The sequence below is a fragment of the Leptodactylus fuscus genome, chromosome 7, assembly GCF_031893055.1.
Source record: "Leptodactylus fuscus isolate aLepFus1 chromosome 7, aLepFus1.hap2, whole genome shotgun sequence".
Classification (NCBI taxonomy): domain Eukaryota; kingdom Metazoa; phylum Chordata; class Amphibia; order Anura; family Leptodactylidae; genus Leptodactylus; species Leptodactylus fuscus.
In genome coordinates, this window is record NC_134271.1 from 58976359 (window position 1) to 58993134 (window position 16776).

At 40.8% G+C, this 16776-nt stretch overlaps 1 protein-coding gene across 2 annotated transcripts in view; it reads left to right on the forward strand.

Moving 5' to 3' along the window:
* The window catches only part of CPNE7 (copine 7), a 73133-nt gene that overhangs the window by 13533 nt on the left and 42824 nt on the right, over positions 1-16776 (forward strand). For both annotated transcript variants that reach the window (XM_075281933.1, XM_075281934.1), the window contains one exon: positions 12547-12729. In XM_075281933.1, the coding sequence (XP_075138034.1) occupies positions 12547-12729 (183 nt within the window). The remainder of the gene's footprint in view (positions 1-12546; positions 12730-16776) is intronic.

The following is a 16776-nucleotide window of genomic DNA, read 5'->3' on the forward strand; positions in this document are numbered from 1 at the left end:
GTGTCTTTAGTTTGCGTTTGAAACTGTAGAAATTGGGAGTTAATCTGATTGTCCGGGGTAGAGTATTCCAGAGAAGTGGTGCAACTCGGGAGAAGTCTTGTATACGAGCGTGGGAGGTTCTGATAATAGAGGATGTTAGTCTTAGGTCATTGAGTGAGCGGAGAGCACGGGTTGGGCGGTAGATAGAGATTAGGGAGGAAATGTAGGGAGGTGCAGCATTATGGAGAGCCTTGTGGATGAGGGTGATAACTTTATATTTTATTCTATAATGAATTGGCAGCCAATGTAGCGACTGTCACAGACCCGAGGCATCGCTGTAGCGTCTAGCCTGATAGATGAGCCTGGCCGCTGCATTCAGAATAGATTGTAGAGGGGAGAGTTTAGTGAGGGGAAGACAGATTAGTAATGAGTTACAGTAGTCAAGGCGAGAATGAATCAGAGAAACAATAAGTGTCTTTAGTGTATCCAATATAAATCTATGAAATCACAATAGCATGGGATCAAATCAAATAATATATACAACTTAACATGTACTAATATTCCTTTAAATCCTTTAAAATAGTTATTTTGTCCAAATTGTAATTGCCCTTGTGGTCAGAGCCAATGCTCAAATATAAAAAGAACTGTCTTACCAGGGCGAAAGAAAACGGAGCTGGGAACTATAATGTATCATCACAAACCTGTACATAGCTTCTGTCCTGACAAGGACAGTCCCAATCTGACCCTGTGACTATCTCTGGTAAGATACATCTATTCAAAGATCACAATCAAGACACATTTCTTACACCCCCATTAATGGAGAGTATTCATCAGGGGACTAGTTTATGCCTCAGTGGAGGATTCTTACAAGAAAGGGCGACAATTGAGCCTTAGATTGTCACCCAGAAAGGTAGCTCTAACCCTTGTGCAGGGGAGCTCCTGCTCACAGCAATGTCAGGCGCGGCTGAGGGGTTAAACACCATCAGTGTTATCACCATCTCTATCCCCATCATTTATCCTGGGGTGCAAGCAGCCATGTCTCTCCACCAAGACGAATAGGACTTATGGAAATCTAGGAAAAGTACCTGAAGCATTATATAAGTCCCATTCATTCCAACAGACAGCACATGTGTGAGAAGTGCTCTTGAGGCTTTCGAACTCCTCATTGCAATGTAGAGAAATCATGCAGGTGTGACTTGTTCAGAAAAACATCTCCCAAAATTCAGACATTAAAAGACGATGTAGACATAATAGCAATATGCAGAATTCTGTAGTTAAGGCGTTCTCTTTTTATAGGACACTGTTTCAGTGCAGCTCACTTGTAAGGAAAGCGTGAAACTGTGAAAACTGTGAAACCTTCATTTACACATCATGGTTGTGTCCTTTTTTTATTGTAGAAATGCATTTCCGTGTATGTATAATATATATATATATATATATATATATATATATATATATAGTGTTAAAGGGTTTGTCCATATCTGCTATATTGGTAGGTTATGTAAATTGCTTATGTAAAGACTTTTACTAAATTTATTGCTTTAGAAATACTGCTTTGTTTGCCTGGTATGTGAATTTATTCCTCCCATTGTTTACACTGTGTTGCTATAACCACAGACCTATAGGACATGTGATGTCACTGCTCTGCTCTGGCAGGACAATCGTTCAGCTAATTGCAGTTTGCTGATAAAGCCTGGTCTGCTAAAAAGGTGTGCTAAAAAGTTTACATACCCCGGCAGATTTTTTTGGGTTTTTTTTGGCCTTTTTTTCAGAGAATATGAATGATAACACAAAAATGTTTTCTCCACTCATGGTTAGTGGTTAGTTCATATATAATGTATAAGTCCATATACAGTTAGGGCCAGAAATATTTGGACAGTGACACAATTTTCGCGAGTTGGGCTCTGCATGCCACCTCATTGGTTTTGAAATGAAACCTCTACAACAGAATTCAAGTGCAGATTGTAACGTTTAATTTGAAGGGTTGAACAAAAATATCTGATAGAAAATGTAGGAATTGTACACATTTCTTTACAAACACTCCACATTTTAGGAGCTCAAAAGTAATTGGACAAATAAACATAACCCAAACAAAATATTTTTATTTTCAATATTTTGTTGCGAATCCTTTGGAGGCAATCACTGCCTTAAGTCTGGAACCCATGGACATCACCAAACGCTGGGTTTCCTCCTTCTGAATGCTTTGCCAGGCCTTTACAGCCGCAGCCTTCAGGTCTTGCTTGTTTGTGGGTCTTTCCGCCTTAAGTCTGGATTTGAGCAAGTGAAATGCATGCTCAATTGGGTTAAGATCTGGTGATTGACTTGGCCATTGCAGAATGTTCCACTTTTTTGCACTCATGAACTCCTAGGTAGCTTTGGCTGTATGCTTGGGGTCATTGTCCATCTGTACTATGAAGCGCCGTCCGATCAACTTGGCAGCATTTGGCTGAATCTGGGCTGAAAGTATATCCCGGTACACTTCAGAATTCATCCGGCTACTCTTGTCTGCTGTTATGTCATCAATAAACACAAGTGACCCAGTGCCATTGAAAGCCATGCATGCCCATGCCATCACGTTGCCTCCACCATGTTTTACAGAGGATGTAGTGTGCCTTGGATCATGTGCCGTTCCCTTTCTTCTCCAAACTTTTTTCTTCCCATCATTCTGGTACAGGTTGATCTTTGTCTCATCTGTCCATAGAATACTTTTCCAGAACTGAGCTGGCTTCTTGAGGTGTTTTTCAGCAAATTTAACTCTGGCCTGTCTATTTTTGGAATTGATGAATGGTTTGCATCTAGATGTGAACCCTTTGTATTTACTTTCATGGAGTCTTCTCTTTACTGTTGACTTAGAGACAGATACACCTACTTCACTGAGAGTGTTCTGGACTTCAGTTGATGTTGTGAACGGGTTCTTCTTGACCAAAGAAAGTAGGCGGCGATCATCCACCACTGTTGTCATCCGTGGACGCCCAGGCCTTTTTGAGTTCCCAAGCTCACCAGTCAATTCCTTTTTTCTTAGAATGTACCCGAATGTTGATTTTGCTACTCCAAGCATGTCTGCTATCTCTCTGATGGATTTTTTCTTTTTTTCAGCCTCAGGATGTTCTGCTTCACCTCAATTGAGAGTTCCTTTGACCGCATGTTGTCTGGTCACAGCAACAGCTTCCAAATGCAAAACCACACACCTGGAATCAACCCCAGACCTTTTAACTACTTCATTGATTACAGGTTTACGAGGGAGATGCCTTCAGAGTTAATTGCAGCCCTTAGAGTCCATTGTCCAATTACTTTTGGTCCCTTGAAAAAGAGGAGGCTATGCATTACAGAGCTATGATTCCTAAACCCTTTCTCCAATTTGGATGTGGAAACTCTCATATTGCAGCTAGGAGTGTGCACTTTCAGCCCATATTATATATATAATTGTATTTCTGAACATGTTTTAGTAAACAGCTAAAATAACAAAACTTGTGTCACTGTCCAAATATTTCTGGCCCTAACTGTAGTGTCCATGTATAGTGAACCCTCTTCATCCACTACCTCGATCATCTATACTCCTATAGTTATAGTTGTCCATGTATAGTGTATATACATATATGACTCGTTAATTCGTTTGACGTATTCCATGGTTTTATTTGCCTTGGTAGCAGCTGCCTAGCACTCTTCCTTAAATATAACGGGGTTGTCCAAGATAATACAACATTTTATAACTATATGCGCAAGCTGACTTCTTCCCATAGGAATGCATTGACCAGCATTGATTGGCCGAATGTCATACAGAGTACAGCACTCGGCCAATCAACGCTGGTTCTGCCGGAGGCTCGTCTGTGAGGAGGCGGAGTCTAAGAACAGTCCAGAGTGGAGACTGCTGTGGACCGATCTTAGACTCCGCCTCCTCCGGCAGAACCAGCGTTGATTGGCCGAATGCTGTACTCTGTATGGCATTTGGCCAATCGATGCAATCCTATGTCGAGATGTAGCAGTGCTGGCCGTGCGCTCAGCTCGGCTTGGCTACTCTGGAGATGCAGCATGGCCAGCACTGCTACACCGGAGTTGAAGCAGAGCTGGCTGTGCGCTCAGCTCGGGTACTCTGGAGATGCAGCCAAGCTGAGCGCACGGCCAGCACTGCTACATCGGAGAACTGCTTCTACACCGGAGAACCGCTGAACCCTGCTGCACACTCAGCTCTGCTGCCTCATAGATGTAACAGAGCTGAGTGTGCGCTGAACCCTGCTGCACACTCAGCCCTGCTGCATCAGAGCTGAGGAAGACTCGGAGGAAGTCCGAAACGCGTCAGTCTGACGCATCATATCTGTATTGTGTGTACCATTGCGGTTTTATAAAAAAGATGTAACAAATAAAGGAGAACAATTTTTATTATCCCACCGTGGACCTTGCTGGATTTTTCTTTTGTTGAGGATTCTTCATGTGCATCGCTCCGAGCCGAGGGAGTATTTTTCCGGGCAGAGTCCAATTGGACACAAACAGGTGGTGATCAAGTAGCCGCAAGAAATACAAGTTACTATTGGGCTGAGTATTATCTTTATTTCTTTTTTATAATTTCAGTTAGTGTATAAGTTCTACCTGAGCTGGTTGGTGGAGACTAGCTGATAAGATGTCTCCTAGACACAGCACACAGAAAAGTAACGGTAACTCTGTTCAATGGATTTTCTCTTTCTCATTCAGACACTCAGGATCATATAGGATATAAAAAAGTACCAGCCTGTGTTGACATTAATAAAGCACTTGGGATGAGATAGAAATTTGCTTTCTTCTCTGTCACTGAGTTACTTCTCACTCCTCACTAATCTTCTGTTGTGAGCTATATTCTGAGTCCTGTGTGTCCTTGCTAGCAAGACTAATTAAGCAGAGATTTTAGAGTTAGTGTCAGTTTAAGGAGGGAACAGGAAAAGGGTCAGCTATGTGGAGAAAGAAGCATTTTTGTTTGTAAATTGTACAAATGTTCTTATTTGCTTTACCTCTTGGTTTACGCAATATTGACATTGAAAATTAAAGGGATTGTCGGCTTACAGACCATTGCCAATGTACAATAAATGTCAGACAATAACTAATACACTATGCACAAGGCAAGGACATGAGAATGGAGGGGTGCTGGATTGGACTAGGATTCTTTGAGCACACCCATCATTTATAAAGAACACTTCGATCTTAATCTTTGTTGTTATAGTTGTACGTATACAGACCATATCTGCAATAAGGTCTAAAAGGTCATTTAAGCATAAGAAGTTGCCTGTAGGCCCAATTCATATGCAAATGAGGTTGTCTTCTGCTGAAATTTTTAGGGTCCAGAAACCGATGGAGAATCCTCTGGTACTTTAATGGGCCAGTCCAATGTTGTCTGTGAGTACAGTATTATAACTCCATACAACTCAATAATTATATGAACGTACAATATGGCCTTGTGCATTATCCTGAGGGTGGAATTCAACTTTAAAGCGGTTGCCCAGGAAAAAAAAACAGTCTTTCCTCTGGAGGCCAGGGAAGGTCAAAAAACCCCCCCATACTCACTTATACCTGTTTCTCTGGTGTCCCTGGTTGCTGTTTGTTCCCACTGCACCCTGGCACAGGTGACTACTGAGGCCTAGGGAAAGTACCAAGAATGTCACTCACATCCCGGGCCCTTTCCTTAGGTTGCTGATTGGCCTGGGACACCAGACACATTGGGGACAGGTGAGTATGGAGGATTTTTTTTTTTAATCTTCCCTGGCTTCCAGAAATAAAAATAAATAATAATAATAATAATAATAATAATAATAATAATAATAGTTTTTCCTGGACATCCCCTTTAAGTCTGATATTGTATGTTCCTATTTAGACTACATAAAAAGACAAAAAGCCAGATGTGTGATATCAGAGGCGGAGAATCGCATTCCTTGCACTGCGCCTACACAGCCCTCCGGTAATGACTATGTATTGCCGTAATGCATTACCTTATGCCATGTAAACATGAATAATTACATTAATATCACCACCTCTGCCTCATGAAAATGGTCTCCAGTTATTGCACGGGGTCCATGAAATGTAATTTTGTATTACGTTTAACGTTGTTATTTATGTGTCCTGGTGAAACAAAATAAAAATTAATGAAACAAAGAAGGTAATTAGCACATTGACAGAACCCGGCTGCCTCCCTAATGCTCAGGACCTGCTGACATACACAGAGACTGCTGTTCTCTGGAAGCTAATGAAGTATTTTGCTGCCTTGCGTTCACAGCAATAAAACATGCGTCCTGTTAAGACTGATTGCCGTCGCCTCTCGTAATGTTCCAGAACAAATATTAAGATTATAAACACCCTCATTTTCTACAGCTATAATGGTAATTACTTCTATTCCAGGACTTTGCCTAATAAATATATAGCTTTGTTCAGGGTATAAACAGAGCTTTGTTAAGGTAATGATTCAGGCCCTTACCCATTTACTGTTTGTCAAATGTACTGACATACAGTAATCTTGTTCTTTCTTTTGTATCATACAGTATAATACTCCCCTAGTGGTCCCCACACAGTATAATACACCCTTAGTAGCTTTCATACAATAGAATGTCTCTTATTGGCTCCCACACAATTTGATGCCCACCAGTATAATTCACCCTTAGTGCCCCCCACAAAGTGTAGTGCTCGTTTAGTGCCCCCCACCCAGTCTTAAGCCTTCTTAGTGATCCTCATAGTATAATGCCCCATAGTGGTCCACACAGTGTAAAATCCCTGTAGTTTCCCCCATACAGTCTAATGCATGCTTGGTGGTCCCACACAATAGAATGTTCCTTAGTTTTCTCCTCACAGTATAATGCCACCTTATTTCCCCACACAATATAATGCCCCATAGTGGCCCCCATAGTATAAAGCTTCCTTAGTGGCCTTCAAGCAGTATAATGCTCCCCTAGTGGCCCCCACACAATATAATACCTCCTTAATGGCCCGACACAATATAATATTCTGTTAGTGACCCCTTCTACAGTAAATACTCCCTTAGGGGTCCACACACAGAAGCCTTGCCATAAAAATGAAATGACAAGGTCCCTTCAGTCTGTACTGAACATGGCCTAAATCACACATTGAGTGATGAAGCAGGTTGCTGATTGTTCTCTGCTCCATTATTGCCTTTAGTTCTACTTGCGTCTTCAGTATGTAGATAGAATTGAAGCTGAATTATACAGTGGCAGGACCAAGGGCTGGTATACCGTAGAAAGAAGGTTGGTCCTATCCCTGTATTAATATGTGTAAGCCGATGGCTGGTCAGATAATGGAGAGGGTGTACATCTCACCCAGACTACTCAGGTGGGTGAGATGAGAAACTCCAGAAAGAATGGTTCTCAGCAGATACTTTAGTCTGCTGAGTGTTATTTCAAAGTTCTGTTTATTGGGCTGGATTTTTTTAGGAATGGCAGGTAGGTTGGCAGTGGGACCTGTCATTCCACCCTCTCCAGTCCGCACTTTGGGGATGTTCTGGCAGCGACTCAGCTGTTGAGAGTCTCCTCGTCAAGGAGGCTTAAGAAGTCAGCTTCAGCAGCAGACTTTGGGCAGAGCTTGGCTGGAGAGCCAAACAAAGAGGTCATATTTTTTGGAGCTGTGTCCTGAATGATTCTACTGGCTTTTGGATTTCTGTTATTCTAGGTGAGGTAACCTATTCTATGTTTAGTTAGAGACTAGCCGGGCAGGTATTTATTTTTGGATTGTTTCCTTTTTTTTGCTGCACTATATTTTTGAGTGAAAATAAAACTCTACCTTTGTTTTGGACTAAAGAAACTGGACTTGTGTGTCTATGCCACTCCACCTAGCAACCCCAGACCCTGACATATGTTACAAGAACCTACACAGGACTCCCCTCTTCACTTTTAGCAAACAAGAGGGTTGAAAATCAGTGCAAGGGTCATGAAAAAGTTGGAGGGCAAAATAGGCATTTTAATGGATAGCCTAACTTGATCTTTGCTATGGGTTGGGATCTACTTACTTATGTGTATGATCACCTTTATATATTGGTGCACTGTGTACTATTTACGTTAAAGGGATCCTATAATTAAAACTCAATTTTTTTTTTATGACTAACACGTAGGAATAGCCTTAAGAAAAGCTATTCCTCTCCTACCTTTAGATGTCTTCACTGCGCCGCCGTTCGGTAGAAATCCCGGTTTTCTTTGGGATGCAAATGAGTTCTCTTGCAGCACTGGGGGCGTCCCCAATGCTGCAAGAGAACTCTCCAGCGACGCCTTTATCTTCTTCTGGAACGGCCTCTTCACGCATCTTCTTCCGGTACTGGGGTGAAACTACTACGCAGGCGCAAGTCGGCTCTGCTGTTGGGCCTCGGGCAGAGCCGACTGCGCATGCCTGCCTGGTGTAAGCAGCCATTTTCTTGTAGCCGTAACACAGTAAGCAGGGTAATCAGCCATAAGAAAATGACTGCTTACACCAGGCAGGCATGCGCAGTCGGCTCTGCCCAAGGCCCAACAGCAGAACGAAGTTTCACTCCAGCGCCGGAAGAAGACGCATGAAGAGGCCGTTCCAGAAGAAGATGGAAGCGTCGCTGAAGAGTTCTCTCCCAGCATTGGGGACACCCCCAGTGCTGTTTGGGCGCTGGGGACCGCCCCCAGTGCTGCAAGAGAACTCATTGGCAGACCGAAGAAAACCGGGATTTCTACCGAACAGCGGCGTGGAGAAGACATCTAAAGGTAGGAGAAGAATAGCCTTTCTTAAGGCTATTCCTACATGTTCGTCACAAAAAATTGTGTTTTATCATCAGAGAAGGTCTCAGTTTGGTACATTTATAATGTTTATGTGCATACAGTTTTTAAGTTCTTGTTTTGTTTCTAAAGCTAAAGGCTTTAGAAATGTGTAAAATTTTTCTGCCGTGTGGTGTTTTGGTGCTGCTAGCCGTGACAGGATGCTGATGCAGTGCTTTGGCATTCTGTCTTGGCATCCTGTTCCTGATTAGGCCCAAATGAATTGGCCTAAACAGGAGCGTATTTGGAGCCGCAGACACCGCGGTTGACTCAGTCGCGTAATCAGCGGCAAGATAGGTCGTGTCGCTTCTTTTTTTCCGCTACAAACTAGCGGAAAAAAGAAGCGAGCAGCTCCCATTGAAGTCAATGGGAGCCATTTTTGTAGGCAGATTTTGAGGTGGATTCTGTGTCAAAATCCGCCTGCAAAAAAACTCTGTGTGAACATACCCTAAGGTGGAAAAGCAGTGAAAAAATAGCTTTGTTTTAGAATAGTATTCCTGAAGTATTAGTGAATCCTATCCACACATTGCAGAAAAATACACGCAGTGGAAATGCTGCGATTTCCAAAACCGTGACGGTTTTGGAAAGCACAGCATGTCAGTTATACTCACGGAAACATTGGTGATCTCCCTATAGGTATAATGGAAGCAGAAAGTCTCCAGAGGAAACAAATTATAGATTTAGTAGGAGAAGGAAATAAACAGAGAATCTCAGCAAATACTCAAATACAACAAAATATTGGGAGAAAAAAAAAATGCGTTTGCTATGTGTTTTTTTTTTTTTTTTTTTTTTTCCTGTAGCGTTTATTTAGCCACGTTTCGCTTTCTGGGGTCTTAGCCTTAATAAGGAATGTGTATGCTTAGATACAGTATGTTGTTTTGCCTCTGATTATCTTGGTTTGTAACTGTTTTCCTTTGTGAACATGATGGAGGCAATGAATTATGTATGATGGGAGCCATTAAGGAAATCTGTTTACATTTACTTCTAATATATATGTCAGAAATAATGAAGTAAAGGTCATAAATAATTTCAATAATGTGAATAACCATGTCTATAAACCCATTAAATACATTACAGGTACTGGGTGATTTTTCACCATATGAATGAATCTTAATTTACTAAAAAAAAAAAAAAAGTGATCCCAGTACTAAGGGAATTAATGAATGAGTCCCAGGTTATGCAGCGGCCCCCGTATAATGCATCGCTATAATCACAGACTTGCTTCTGCTATTTTTCAGAGCCAATAGTTCTTTCACAGCCGGCTTGTTCATGAAGAGTTCTGGGAAGAATAATTAAATCCTAGGGCTTGTTGTGCCCTTTTAATGCTCGCCGTCCGAATTCACCACATACATTGAAAATTTGCTGCAGTATCTGTAATGCTTAAGATATATTAAAACCTATATATCTTCTCTGCTGCTTCTATATTACTGGATATCACCAAATACACACTGGTCTTATATTAGTTGTGAAGCAATAGGATTTCCGGAGGTAGCAGTTGCACCAAGTGCCTCAGGGGTCCAATGGTAGGTAACATAATAAGACATTAATACTATAAATGACGTAGACCGCATTCCAAATTTTTAGCAAATTGGAATTAAGTGCGCTAAAGATTAACTTTTTTGTATTGTATTGTCTCAAGGCTCTTTGGAGCCAGCTCTGACTTCTCACATCATCTGACATCATTCTGACATCCTACAAAGAAATTCAAGCTGAAACTATAAAAAACTTACAAGTTTAATGAATGCAAGAATTTTAGAGGTGATATCAAAGGGGTTCTGTGTTAACATGTAACTTGGCATGTTAAGATGTTTTTGATTTCACTAAATGTAACCTCTTACTGCTGTAAGTTTTTCAGTTTTTTACAACCTATAAAATGTTTAGAAACTCTGTGCATAATAATTTGGAACACCCTGATTTAAAATTTTTAATTGGTGAAAAAAGTTATCATTGGGAGGTTTGTCCAATAAAATGTACATTATACTGATTCATTTGCATTGACCATTTAGGAAAATGAGAGGAAAATATCATTTGCATAATAATTTGAAACGTGGAATCTTGTTACAGAAGAAATTTTGCATTGGGGCCCAATGAGCTTTAGTTTATGCCTGACCAAACTAGTAAAATCTTGAGTGACTCCAGTGCGAAACCTATAAAAGGCTTGTAGTCTACCTGAGTGCTTTGACCTCTGCTCCGTCTACAGCTATGTCCCTGTTTAATGCTGTCTAAATGGGTTTTTCCACTAATAACATTAAGCAGTTATTGACAAGATAATGGTTTGGACCATTGGGACTCTGCTAAAATGTGGGAATGCCCTATAACAGGTTAGCCAAGGTAAGGCGGAATCGTTCTGCTCCCTTGTAAAACTATGACAATATAGAAACCACCACATTCCAAGTCACCAAGATGGATTTATAAAATGCGATGGAGCAAATCAGGTTCAGCAGCCAGTGACTGTGTTCAGTCATCAGTCTTCCTCCATGCTAACAGGAGCTGGTTATTTATGGTATTTCCCTAGAATTTATACTTATGGCGTATCAATCAAACAAGCTATTGTGTTCATTTTTTAGGGTCCACGTGCTGGGACTAATCTTGAGAATAGTGCAGATCTTAGAGTCCAACCTGTGTGGTCCTTCTCCACTAAAATGAATAGAAATTACAGTCTCAGACCAGAGAGATAACATGAAACTCCAGGGACCCAAAGCACAATCTGTAACATTTCCACACACCTACCATGTGTCATTTACAATACTTATGTCTTCTTATGTGATGGACGGGCCTTTGGATCATACGTAAATTGCTTGAAGATACTGTGTTACAGTTCTTTAGAGATTGTACAGTAATCTCTCAGCACAGGACTACAGCACAACAAGAGAACCTAAAAGGAATGTTGTCAAACTATTCCCCTGTAATATCACCTTCATGGGGCAATGTAGTCATCTAAAAAAGATGGAAAAGAACCACTAAACAGAATTTGACATGGTAATGACATGGTAGGCTGCTTTCTGAGACAATGCACCATAGTAGACACAACACATGGCTAGACTGTTGAATTCCTGAAGAGGCACAAGAGCTACCTTTATATAGTGAGTGAGTCCATGTCCATGATAACCGTCATGCAGTAACCAGCGCAAGCTTATACCATAGAATGCACCAAATAACTCTGGTACAAAACCTAGAACCACAGTTTCATCTCTCCACTTGTACTTGTCAAAAGAAGACAGCAACCAACACATTACATTACCAAACCATAAGACAGTACAGAACATTGCTATGATGCGCACCATCGGTCAGTACAGTGAGCGTGACATAGAGCATACATAGCTAAACAGGGGGTTTGAATCTGTCTTGGGTAGGGAAAAAATATATGGACATCAACAATCACCCATCTAAAATTCCTAAGTAGAGAGGTGTGCCTTCACTACTCTACAGTCCCTCCCATCTTTAGATGTTCATCTTGTAGGGATCGTAAAAACTGTGGGGCTACTCTATTAAGATTGGTGTTTTTTGGCAGTCCATGTGTTTGCTGGCATGAGATGCTCCTGAATTATTTAAGAGTTTCAAGCTTCTTCTGCAGCATCTTGGGAGGTCCTGTGTTCCAGAAGTGAAACCTACACCAGTCAAGAACTGCGATTAGATTTCAGATATAACTTACACCATCAACCTTTTCTAAAAGTGATGTGGGAGAAAAATAAAAAATGACAAGTTTTTGCCAAGCTGTGGCATACATACACTATTTGGTCATCGTAAAACTAGCATATGAACCCAAATAAGCTTATTTATTTTTGAAACATTACATTCATCCATCTTTTTTCTAATCCTTTCCCTACAGGTGGACCGGACAGAAGTAATAAAAAGCAATTTGAATCCCGTCTTCTCCAAAGTCTTCACTGTGGATTATTATTTTGAAGAGGTTCAGAAGCTACGATTTGAGGTTTATGATATCCATGGGCACTGCAGTATCGGATCAAGAGATGACGATTTCTTAGGGGGAGTGGAAATTACTCTGGGACAGGTAAGGATAATGGATCTATTAATAAGGGAGTTTTCATGTAAGGCATTATCTGAACCGTTCTTGAGCTCACCATAGGTAAGGATTCTTAGGTCCATCCTCTATCTATACAGTACATGTGCATCTTCATTTTACTTATATTGTAATATTTGTCATCATTGTACATATTTATTGTCATCAGTATGGTCTGATGGGTTAATTGAGAGTAATGTCATAAGAAATAGGTAACCGACTGTCTGCAGAGTTACCTCTACATGTCAATGCCCTGTGGGACTTGGACTTAGTGTAGGTTCTACTTGTACTTTGAGAGGTCAGACCAACTCTAACACAATAGATTCTTTGTCTGAGCCATTTATATCAAGGCATTTGCAAGCAAAAGTTAAAGGGTACATATTGTATATGTTATGAGGTCCCATATACTGATTAAGTTCCCTCTTGGCCAATCAGGTGTACAAAGAGAGCTCACATGATGAGACAATCTACCCTTGAAGACATGTTGATTTCCGGTTGGCTGAGGAGCATCCATTGTATAATCTATAAAGCCAGACTCTGGATTTATTAGTCTTCAGTAATGACCTCTTCCCTTCATAAACAGGGGCAAAACTACCACCATAGCATCTGTAGTGGCTGCTATGAGCCCACGGCATTAGGAGGCCAGGTCTTTTATGGCCCCCACTGCTATTTTGTAATGTGTACATTTACCTATAAGGCTTCCTGCTCACTGTCATCTCTGCCTTTATCCTTCAACCACTGAACAAGATGTCCCAATGCTAAATAGTGTCTGGATGTTGCATTGTCTATGTGGTGAGGCTGTTCAGCCATGGGCTTTAACATTGAAGCAAAGGTCTGAGAGGAGAAACAACAGAGGTGGTGAGCAGAAACAGAGATGGGTACCTGAATATTGAACGTTACCTGCTGAAGTAATCCTGGAGGTAATAGCCTTTGTGGGGGCCAATGTCAGGTCTGTACAGGGAAGCCTTACTATATGGTGTCCAGTAAATGGATGGGGAGGGGGACCAGTAGTGAGGGCAGATACTGTGTGGGTGGGCAGTAAAGGAGGTAATTACTGTGTGGAGGGTGTTATACCATGGGGACCTAAGGTGGGCCAAATCAAATTCCTGCTATGGGGCCCTGTCGCTCCTAGTTATGCCCCTGTTTATGAAACATGAATTTGTAGGATCTCCAGCACTATTCTGTCTGTGCAACTCTGAGGTCTCTTTCACACAACTGTACTTTTCATCGACAGTTGTGAACACATGCATTTCTAGGGGCCCATACACACAACCATGGTTTTTGTGTTTCTGGGCTGTAGTTAAGAGCTGCCAAATATGGAGCAGGCCCTATACCTATTTGTAGCTTGTTCCATTCACTTCAATGTATGGGTTAGTCAAAAGCATGGCTGGCAGGCGGATGGCATCCATGCTGTTTTCACTACTCCATACACTGAACATGGTTGTATGAAGGAGGCCTTAAAGGTATTCCAACATGTAAGTCCAGAGAAATCAACATTCCAGGGTAGCAGATAACTTTAAAAAGTGGTATTTTCACCAAGTGGATGACCAACAATAGGCAATGTATTTGTCTAAAAAAGCCTATTTTGAGTCAGTATACTAACTTTTAGAGGTCAAATGTTGTCTTTTGTTGTTTTTGTACTGGGTGAAAATAAAAGCTACATATTAGAAGATATCTGGTGCCTTGAAGACTTTGACCTCCTGAAATATGGTAAACAATCTATTCATAGCACCAGGTGAGGACAATTGCAGTACATTCAATGCTTTCAGCAATTTCCTAAACCAGGATTTGTACATTTGTGGTTTTTTTTTATAGAGGCATTGTGGGTCTTGTCATGTCTTTGAAAACTGAGTGTCTCCTGGGAACACAGCAGCTTTTATACACAGTCATCCGTGTTATCAGACCCAACCACCATTCTAATCCCACTGATTCATCTCTTTCTCCATTCATGTCAGTCTCCTTAGAGCTGTCATTGTACAAGCCTCTCATCATCTCCACAATCCATACAAAGCCACTTATACTTTGCACTTACTGCTCTTCACCTGGGTTTCCACTGCACAAACATCTCCACTAATGCATCATTTCCTATTCAAAGCCTTGCTGTCTATGTAACACGGTATTTTTTAACGCCACTCTACTTGCTCTGTATTGTAGTTACAATAGCAAAATTATTTGTAAATACACAACCATAGAAATGGGTTTTAAGAATACGGGGGTGACAACTAACGCTCCTGGGCCCCAGTGAACAATGTGGCTACATATTAGGATATAAATTCTATTAATTTTTCGCAAAAATATTTTGTGTTAATATTCTGGACACTCATTTTAGAGCAGAATAAAATGTGGTTACCTAGTAAGATGAACACCATTTATTAACAACGAAACTCATGTCAAGTTCCAAAACGTGCCTGTATTTGATATTGTCATCAATAATAAGCATTGAATACTATGAGTAGCAATGGCCCATTGTGTTATCTCCCCCTATAAGTTCATCTATGCTGAGGGTAAGCTTGCTGCTTGTCCACTATTTGTCCATGACCTTGTCGGTATTTATATTTCATACAGTATATTGATCATATTGCACCTCTTAGGACTCTACATATCCTGATAGGTTGTAAACATAGAGCAATACTGTAAAACATAGTAAGGATCGAGCAATGTGCCACATGACCTAGTGTATGTGTGATGCTTAATATTAGGCTGGTATACAGTGGAAATATTGAGGGCCCTGCTGCTAACAGTTTGCAGTTTTGATGGCCATAACATTTTTTTTCAGGTAATATAAATAATTTTTTTGTCTTTTTTTTTCATGCTTTATTTCTATGTCATTTTTACTTTCTCGTGTTTTTGCTTTCTTTTTTTTTTTTTTAATATCAGTGAAAATGTCAACAGTATGCTACTAAAAACTAATTTAAGCCAAGGCCCCGCGTGGCGAGCGACAGTGAAAAAGAACTGTGCAAAAGACCTTGACTGAAACGCATCACAGTTTTTTGTGCAGCATTTTTCTCAGAAAGTGTGCAGAGTTTTCCTCTGTGGACTTTCTGCCCCATTATACTTATATGGAAACCTTAGGTGTAATTGACATGCTGCAATTTACAAAAATGCGCTGGTATTTTTAATCGCAGCATTTCTGCTGCGGATATTTTTCTGCAATGTGTGGACGGGATTAGCCAGCATCCCATCCACTTTGCAAGTACAGTAAAATGCAGCAGTTTTTGGCAAATTGTGGCGTTTTCACTACATGGAGTAATTTTTATGTTGGTGACACAATTGGGAAAATTTATCAATCAGAAAACTGGCGTAGAGGGATGATACTGTGGTATCTTCCATTTCTTGCGCCAAATTTGTGCCACAAACCCAGATATTCAATGTTAATAAATCTGCCCAATTGTTTTGTGTTACTGGGGGCAAAGTTAGAACCTGTGAGGTGGACGTAGTAGTGACATTATATTTTAAATTATATATTTTTTTTCGTCCATTTATTTTATTTATTATTTATTTATTCATTCATTCATTCATTCATTTTTATACATTGTGTCCAATAAGGTCATAATTTTAATATTCTATATTTTTTTCTGCTGATATTTACCAGATATTTTAACATGTCGGAATAGCCTTTAGAAAGGCTATTTGTCTCCTACCTTTGGAAGTGCTCTCCACCGCGCCGTTCGTTCGAAACACCGGTTTGTATCGGTATGCTAATTAGTTCTCTCGCAGCGATGGGGGCGTCCCCCAGCGCAGGAGATGCGATGGGGGCGTCCCCATCGCATCTCCTGCGCTGGGGGACGCCCCCATTGCTGCGAGAGAACTAATTAGCATACCAGTACAAACCGGTGTTTCGAACGAACGGCGGAGAGCACTTCCAAAGGTAGGAGACGAATAGCCTTTCTAAAGGCTATTCCGACGTGTTACCTAGAAAAAAAAGTTTTTTAATGGTAGAATTCCTTTAAGGATAGTAACTTCATAAGTGGGGACAGTGTGTTGTGACAACAATCAGAGCAAGATACCAATGCAAACTATTACCAGAAGAGCCCCCTA